Source organism: Brassica napus, unplaced genomic scaffold, assembly GCF_020379485.1.
Source record: "Brassica napus cultivar Da-Ae unplaced genomic scaffold, Da-Ae ScsIHWf_2362;HRSCAF=3049, whole genome shotgun sequence".
Taxonomy (NCBI): domain Eukaryota; kingdom Viridiplantae; phylum Streptophyta; class Magnoliopsida; order Brassicales; family Brassicaceae; genus Brassica; species Brassica napus.
This window is the reverse complement of record NW_026015721.1, coordinates 1-9,106: the sequence shown is the minus strand read 5'-3', so window position 1 is coordinate 9,106 and position 9,106 is coordinate 1. Positions and strand designations below refer to the sequence as shown.

Sequence of the window (9,106 nt, the reverse complement as noted above, 5' to 3'; positions counted from 1 at the left end):
AAAAACTGCAAACCCACCTCAGGTAAACTTATTCACTGAGATAGCATCCTCCTTTTTTTTAAAATTCTTATAATCCCTGAACATACAAGTGAAATTAGCACCTCACTAATTCACTTCTTCTTCTCCTGCGAGATACCACCACCGCAGAGAAGATCTAGATGTCAATCAAGTCGACACCTTGATAAACACCAGAGCTTTCTCCAGCGTTCTTCCAGGTACTGACTTCGTTAGAATGTCTGCTAGGTTATCGGTAGTATGAACCTTGATCACTGAGACTGAACCATTTGCAATAACATCTCTAATGAAATTAAACTTAGTGTGAATGTGTTTGGTTCTTTCGTGGTAGCCTCCATTCTTGGCTAAGAAAATAGCAGACTGAGAATCACAATTAACCTGAATGCTCTTTGACTGTAGTTTAGATCTTCACAGAAACCTTTAAGCCACAGCGCTTCCTAGCTGCTTTTTTAACGCCATGTATTCAGACTCAGTAGTTGATAGCGCCACTATAGGTTGAAGCCCTGATCTCCAACTCACCGTGTTACTTCCAACTTGAAACAAATAACCGGTGATTGACCTCCTTCTGTCAAGATCAGTAGCATAGTCGGCATCGCTGTATCCCTCTACTCTGAATCCTTTATCTCTCTTAAACCATAACCAAATTCTGTAGTACCACAGATGTACCTTAGGATCCACTTCACTGCCTCCCAGTGCTTCCTTCCCGGATTTCCCATAAACCTACTCACTACACCTACAGCGTGAGCAATCTGGACGTGTGAACCAACCATCGCATACATCAGACTGCCCACCGCACTCGCATAAGGAATATCCACCATAAGTGGAGGCTCGGTTATCTCTTCCTTCTCATCCAGACTCCTCAACTTGAACTGAGCTCCCAACGGTGTAGTAAACGGCTTGCAATCCTTCATGTTAAAGGTTGAGAGTACCTTCTCAAGGTACTTTCCCTGAGACAACTTCAAAGTTCTTCCTTTCTGTTCCTTAGGATGTCCATACCTAGAATCCTTGTAGCAGCTCCTAGATCTTCATTTCAAATTCCCTACTGAGACTATCCTTTAGCTCTGAACAACCGTCATACTCTTAGACACTAATAACATGTCATCAACGTAGATTAGGAGATAAATTCTGCTTGTTACATCTTCTCGCTGACATAACACACTGATCATATGGGCTCTGTCTGAAACTTTGATCTTTCATGAAGCTATCGAATCTCTTATTCCACTGCCTCGGCGACTGTTTAAGGCCGTACAGAGATTTCTTCAGTAAACAAACCATCTCACCCTTTCCTTCCACTTCATATCCTTCTGGCTGTCCGTAAAGATCTCCTCCTCTAGAGTACCATTTAGAAAGGCTGTTTTCACATCTAACTGCTCTAGATATAGGTCTTCATTCACTACCAACGACAGAATAATCCGGATTGAAATGTGTTTGACTACCGGAGCAAAAAACTTCGTTGTAGTCAATACCTTCTACCTGTGAATATCCCTTTGCAACGAGTCTTCCTTTATATCTAGGAGGTTCGATTCCTGGGATTCCTGGTTTCTTCTTGTAAACCCATTTACAACCAATTACACGCTTCTTCTCAGGTCTTTTAACCAAAACCCAAGTCTCATTCTTCTTCAATGAGACCATTTCATCATCACTCGCTGCATTCCAAAGATCTCTATCTTTAGACCTCATAGCTTCTTGATAGGATCTCGGCTCATCTGTCTCAATATCCTGAGCCGCAGACAAAGCATAAGCCACAACGTCAAAATCATCATATTTTGATGGCATTTTGCTCTCCCCTTCTTTTCCGGTCTCTTGCTAGGATATAACTGTCCAAATCCTGTTCACCTTCTCCAGTAGAATCTGTTTCATTTTCTGAAGTCTGAACTGTAGTTCCACTTTCTGTTTCTTCTGAAATCACTCCACCTGGAACTGAGTTCTCCACTGATTCTGAACTGAAGTAGACGCTTCTGAATCATTTCACATGGAAAAACAGATGGACCTCTGATCAAACTTGGACTAAAGGAAACACGCTTCTCCTATTTTCTTTTATCACAGTTTTCCTTATCTTCTTTATCATCTTCTATCACTTCTTTAGGTAGAGACGACCCTGAGAATCCTTGAAGACCTCTTCTTCATGGAATATTACGTTCCTGCTAATAACGCACTTCTCTTCCTCAGGTAACCAGACCTAAACCCTTTCGTGCCTTGCGGATAGCCCACAAAGTAGCCCTTAACAGCTCGAGGACTTGTCTTTGCTTTAGTCACATGAACATATGCAGCTGACCCAAATCTCCTCAAATGTTTCACTCCTGGTTTTGTACCTGACCATAGCTCCTCTGGAACTTTGTAGTCAATGGCTGAACTAGGAGACCTATTTATCAAATAGACCGCAGTAGAGCCGCTTCTGTCCAAAATCTCTCCTCCATTCCACTTTCTGAAAGCATACATCTCACACGCTCCATAACGGTTTGATTCATCCTCTCTGAAACACCGTTTTGCTGAGGAGTATATGCGCACGTCCTGTGTCTCTTCACTCCAGTAGATGCACAATAACTATCAAACCGGTTATTACAATACTCGAGACCATTATCCGTTCTCAAACACTTGAGCTTCCTTCCTGTCTGAGTCTCAACTTCTATTTTCGTTTCCTTAAAAGCATCAAACGCTTCATCTTTACTTCTTAAGAAGTAGATCCAAACCTTCCTGGAATAGTCATCTATAAAGGTAATGAAGTATAGCTTTTCTGCAAGACTTGGTACGACCGACGGCGAACCCCATAAATCTGAGTGAACATACTCAAAACCTCTTCCGGTGTGGATCTTTACAATCAACAATAGCTAAGTACAAATCGATCGTCTAACCTTCTTCTACTCTTGTGTACAGGTATCGATGTGATACAAGACACGCGGACGATCGGGAACAGTCGCGGAGCTCGCACCAGAACGTCGCTGAAACGCATAAGCTCACCGGAGAAGATGATCACCTCAATCTCTTCTCGATCTTCTGTTAAGCCGTTAACTCTGTAACTACCTTATCCTTGACCGTTCCGTTTATAAGCTGGATTAAGTGAGCTTCAGTTTTCTTTCTCGGCCCATCTCACCTTTTGGGCTTCAGAGGTTAATGACATAAGGCCCACAAACTCCACCTTGTCATAACCTCAGTCTTGTCTTCCTGCCGACAATGACTCAATCCTGAAACCGTAGCTTTCCTCAGATAAACTCCAGCTCCTCTCCTTCCTATCTCCGACTCTCTCAACTTCCTGACCATCACCATTGATGAATCGAACTAGAAGTACCTTACGTCAACGAGAAGACTCCACCTCAAATCTGAACCGTCTCAAGACTCCACCTTGAACTCTCCAGCTTCACATAACCAATGCAGATTCAAAACCGTTCTCTCAAACCACAGTATCTGATAACCTCTTCAGACCCTCTGCCCAAAAACTGCAAACCCACCTCAGGTAAACTTACTCACTGAGATAGCATCCTCCTTTTTTTTTTAAATTCTTTATAATCCCTGAACATACAAGTGAAATTAGCACCTCACTAATTCACTTCTTCTTCTCCTGCGCGATAGATACACCACCGCAGAGAAGATCTAGATGTCAATCAAGTCGACACCTTGATAAACACCAGAGCTTTCTCCAGCGTTCTTCCAGGTACTGACTTCGTTAGAATGTCTGCTAGGTTATCGGTAGTATGAACCTTGATCACTGAGACTGAACCATTTGCAATAACATCTCTAATGAAATTAAACTTAGTGTGAATGTGTTTGGTTCTTTCGTGGTAGCCTCCATTCTTGGCTAAGAAAATAGCAGACTGAGAATCACAATTAACCTGAACTGCTTTGACTGTAGTTTAGATCTTCACAGAAACCTTTAAGCCACAGCGCTTCCTTAGCTGCTTCGTTTAACGCCATGTATTCAGACTCAGTAGTTGATAGCGCCACTATAGGTTGAAGCCCTGATCTCCAACTCACCGTGTTACTTCCAACTTGAAACAAATAACCGGTGATTGACCTCCTTCTGTCAAGATCAGTAGCATAGTCGGCATCGCTGTATCCCTCTACTCTGAATCCTTTATCTCTCTTAAACCATAAACCAAATTCTGTAGTACCACGGATGTACCTTAGGATCCACTTCACTGCCTCCCAGTGCTTCCTTCCCGGATTTCCCATAAACCTACTCACTACACCTACAGCGTGAGCAATCTGGACGTGAACCAACCATCGCATACATCAGACTGCCCACCGCACTCGCATAAGGAATATCCACCATAAGTGGAGGCTCGGTTATCTCTTCCTTCTCATCCAGACTCCTCAACTTGAACTGAGCTCCCAACGGTGTAGTAAACGGCTTGCAATCCTTCATGTTAAAGGTTGAGAGTACCTTCTCAAGGTACTTTCCCTGAGACAACTTCAAAGTTCCTTCCTTTCTGTTCCTTAGGATGTCCATACCTAGAATCCTTGTAGCAGCTCCTAGATCCTTCATTTCAAATTCCCTACTGAGACTATCCTTTAGCTCCTGAACAACCGTCATACTCTTAGACACTAATAACATGTCATCAACGTAGATTAGGAGATAAATTCTGCTTGTTACATCTTCTCCGCTGACATAAACACACTGATCATATGGGCTCTGTCTGAAACTTTGATCTTTCATGAAGCTATCGAATCTCTTATTCCACTGCCTCGGCGACTGTTTAAGGCCGTACAGAGATTTCTTCAGTAAACAAACCATCTCACCTTTCCTTCCACTTCATATCCTTCTGGCTGTTCGTAAAGATCTCCTCCTTCTAGAGTACCATTTAGAAAGGCTGTTTTCACATCTAACTGCTCTAGATATAGGTCTTCATTCACTACCAACGACAGAATAATCCGGATTGAAATGTGTTTGACTACCGGAGCAAAAACTTCGTTGTAGTCAATACCTTCTACCTGTGAATATCCCTTTGCAACGAGTCTTCCTTTATATCTAGGAGGTTCGATTCCTGGGATTCCTGGTTTCTCTTGTAAACCCATTTACAACCAATTACACGCTTCTTCTCAGGTCTTTTAACCAAAACCCAAGTCTCATTCTTCTTCAATGAGACCATTTCATCATCACTCGCTGCATTCCAAAGATCTCTATCTTTAGACCTCATAGCTTCTTGATAGGATCTCGGCTCATCTGTCTCAATATCCTGAGCGCAGACAAAGCATAAGCCACAACGTCAAAATCATCATATTTTGATGGCATTTTGCTCTCCCTTCTTTTCCGGTCTCTTGCTAGGATATAACTGTCCAAATCCTGTTCACCTTCTCCAGTAGAATCTGTTTCATTTTCTGAAGTCTGAACTGTAGTTCCACTTTCTGTTTCTTCTGAAATCACTCCACCTGGAACTGAGTTCTCCACTGATTCTGAACCTGAAGTAGACGCTTCTGAATCATTTTCACATGGAAAAACAGATGGACCTCTGATCAAACTTGGACTAAAGGAAACACGCTTCTTCCTATTTTCTTTTATCACAGCTTTCCTTTATCTTCTTTAATCATTCCTTTCACTTCTTTAGGTAGAGACGACCCTTGAGAATCCTTGAAGACCTCTTCTTCATGGAATATTACGTTCCTGCTAATAACGCACTTCTCTTCCTCAGGTAACCAGACCCTAAACCCTTTCGTGCCTTGCGGATAGCCCACAAAGTAGCCCTTAACAGCTCGAGGACTTGTCTTTGCTTTAGTCACATGAACATATGCAGCTGACCCAAATCTCCTCAAATGTTCACTCCTGGTTTTGTACCTGACCATAGCTCCTCTGGAACTTTGTAGTCAATGGCTGAACTAGGAGACCTATTTATCAAATAGACCGCAGTAGACGCCGCTTCTGTCCAAAATCTCTCCTCCATTCCACTTTCTGAAAGCATACATCTCACACGCTCCATAACGGTTTGATTCATCCTCTCTGAAACACCGTTTTGCTGAGGAGTATATGCGCACGTCCTGTGTCTCTTCACTCCAGTAGATGCACAATAACTATCAAACCGGTTATTACAATACTCGAGACCATTATCCGTTCTCAAAACTTGAGCTTCCTTCCTGTCTGAGTCTCAACTTCTATTTTCGTTTCCTTAAAAGCATCAAACGCTTCATCTTTACTTCTTAAGAAGTAGATCCAACCTTCCTGGAATAGTCATCTATAAAGGTAATGAAGTATAGCTTTTCTGCAAGACTTGGTACGACCGACGGCGAACCCCATAAATCTGAGTGAACATACTCCAAAACCTCTTTGGAAGTATGCTTACCCTTCTTAAAGCTTTGCTTGTGGGACTTACCAAACACACAGCTTTCGCAGAAATCCAACTGCTTTACTTCTCCTTTATTCAAGTAACCCTCTTTAACTAGCAACTCCAAACCCTTCTGACTAATATGACCGAACCTCGAATGCCACTTATGAGTGGAATCAACCGGAGAACCAGCAGTGCAGACCTCACCCCGAAGAACTGTTCCCTCTAGGTAGTACAAACCATTTCTATACTTGCCAGACAAAACTTCAGCTCCATCCTTGTAGAATTTGACCGCAAAGTCTCCTCCTTCGTAGCTACATCCTGATTTCTCCAGACAACCATAGGATATCAAGTTTCTTCCCATGGTTGGCATGAACTTAACATCTGTCAAAGTCACAATAGACCCGTCTGGCCTTTTTATACGAACCTTTCCAACTCCATCTATCTCACTGAAGGTGTTATTGCCCATTAACACCTTCCTCCTTTGCACTCTTAGATCAAATAACGCTTCTTTGTCTGGTGTGATGTGAAAACTAGCACCGGAGTCCAATACCCATTCATTCCTCGTATCTTGGATACTTGCTGTTAGCACCAGAGGCTCTTCTTAGTGGTAGCAACGTTCACTGAACCTGAACCTTTTTTTTTCCCTCTGTCAGGACACTCACGCTTCCAGTGTCCTCCTTCCACAAGTAAAACAACCACCTTTACCTTGTTCTCCCTTGGCTTTGAGAAATTTCTACCTCTACTCTTGGACCTGTTCCTCGAGAAGTTCCCTCTCCTGTCTCCTCTACCTATTTCGTTAACATACAACCTTCTGTGACATCTTTTCCTTTTCCCAAAACGCCTTTCTCCCTTAGCTCGGTCTCTTTGGCGTAAGCTGAAGTAACTACCTCATTCACAGTGAGAGTATCCTTTCCACTCCCATACTTCAATGTATGAACTAGAGGTTCAAACTTAGAAGGAAGTCCTGTAAGAATCTGAATAGCCTGATCCTCATCAGAGATGTTGATATTCAGACTCTCTAGATCATTTACCAATTTGAGAAAACCGTCCAGGTTTTCCTCGATGCTTTTGCTCGTCCATTTTGTAACTCGCAAATCTTTGTTTAAGGTAAATGCGATTAGGAAGAGACTTAGTCTGATAGTCTCTTTCCAGTGCTCTCCAAATCCCCAAAGCCGTAGTCTCCTTCATCACCTTTCTGATAATTTGATCGCTCAAACTCATCTGAATAAGGCTTCTAACTCGCTTGTCTTTTGCTGCTCTCTTTGGATCTGGCTTGACGTCTGTTGCAGGCTCTAACTTTCACGCATCAGCATCTTCCAATGCAGGTGGTCTTCCTCAAGAACGGAGTCTAAACCCAAAATTTCAAGTGCACACAAACATCTGTGTTTCCAGATCGCAAAATCCCCTTGCCCATCAAACTTCTCAACATCAAATACCCCTTTGTAGGTTCCATGGCTTCTTGACTTGCAGTCTTTGATCAGAAAACCGAAGAAACCCGAAGCACACCAAGAACTACAAACTAGTTTACTCCTCAAATAACTCGTACCAAACAATCCTGAGTCGATCTTTAGCAACACACACAGGAACAAACAGATAAGTTTCGAACCTTGACCTGACCTTCCTTACTTGCTTGAGATTTCCTCTTCTGATTGATCTTGATGCTTGAGAAGATGCGGAATGATCCAAAACCACGGCTCTGATACCACTTGTTGCGTTTGAATGTTGATTCTTCTTGTAGTATGTTCGATCTTGTTTGAGCAATTAAACGTAAAGACAAGTGTAATTTGTTTTCCCAGTTCGCGACCTCTAGTCACTACGTCTGGAGAGTTGGAGCTCTCAACTTGCACTAGCTTTCACCGGAAACCTCCTCCGGTGTGGATCTTTACAATCAACAATAGCTAAGTACAAATCGATCGTCTAACCTTCTTCTACTCTTGTGTACAGGTATCGATGTGATACAAGAGACGCGGACGATCGGGAACAGTCGCGGAGCTCGCACCAGAACGTCGCTGAAACGCGTAAGCTCACCGGAGAAGATGATCACCTCAATCTCTTCTCGATCTTCTGTTAAGCCGTTAACTCTGTAACTACCTTATCCTTGACCGTTCCGTTTATAAGCTGGATTAAGTGAGCTTCAGTTTTCTTTCTCGGCCCATCTCACCTTTTGGGCCTCAGAGGTTAATGACATAAGGCCCACAGGTTCGAGCTGTTAAACTGCTACTTCCATATTACATAAACTTAAACCATTGTGTTGCTTGTTACGGTTGAAAACGTAACGACCAATATAGTATTAAAAGAAAAACTATATGATTCAATCAAAAGTCTTACTCGAATTATAAAATGTCTACTCATTTTACGGAAAGATAATTACGATAAGTTTTTTATAATAAAAAAACAGACCGAATTTCAAAAATGTAATGCTGGCCACTCACACACGCCTCAGTAAAAAAAAGATAAAAGCTTACGCCCCGGTCAAACATCTTCCCAATTGCACGTTGACCACCCAAGGGTATATCCGTCATTTCAACTCGTCTTTATGAAGGAAAAAAGCACGTAGCATCTCTCCTTCGTCTTTAATCATCTGCTTCCCTTCCCGAGAATTTAAACTCAAATGCTTCCGATCATTAGCAATCCCACACACGGACCCCGAGATACGATTCATTCACATCAGATCACCCATCCAAGGTTGAATCACAGTACTTCCTTGAGCCGCGAAACGCCAAGTAATCTCCAGTAACCCGTACGACTTAGAGCTAAACGTGAGAAAGTTGACGCGGAGGTTCCATCTGACTCTATACTTCCGTAATCGACGTGACGAAGAGAACCTGTGTTTTCCA

The 9,106-nt window shown here is 42.6% G+C and overlaps 1 protein-coding gene across 1 annotated transcript; it reads right to left on the bottom strand.

The window, feature by feature from the left end:
• Nucleotides 1-3,614: 3,614 nt before the first annotated feature.
• On the bottom strand, nucleotides 3,615-4,182 carry LOC125600707 (secreted RxLR effector protein 161-like). Its single transcript, XM_048773298.1, has 2 exons — nucleotides 3,843-4,182; nucleotides 3,615-3,724 (listed from the first exon to the last, which is right to left on the bottom strand). Exons 1-2 carry the CDS (start codon nucleotides 4,180-4,182, stop codon nucleotides 3,615-3,617), a joined length of 450 nt encoding a protein of 149 aa, XP_048629255.1.
• Nucleotides 4,183-9,106: the final 4,924 nt, after the last annotated feature.

Coding starts and splice junctions, on each gene's coding strand:
- LOC125600707 (XM_048773298.1), bottom strand. CDS start 4,182: ATGGGAAATCCGGGAAGGAAGCACTGGGAGGCAGTGAAGTGGATCCTA. Junction 3,725..3,842: donor CTACAGTCAAAGCAGTTCAG/GTTAATTGTGAT, acceptor CAAATGGTTCAG/TCTCAGTGATCAAGGTTCAT.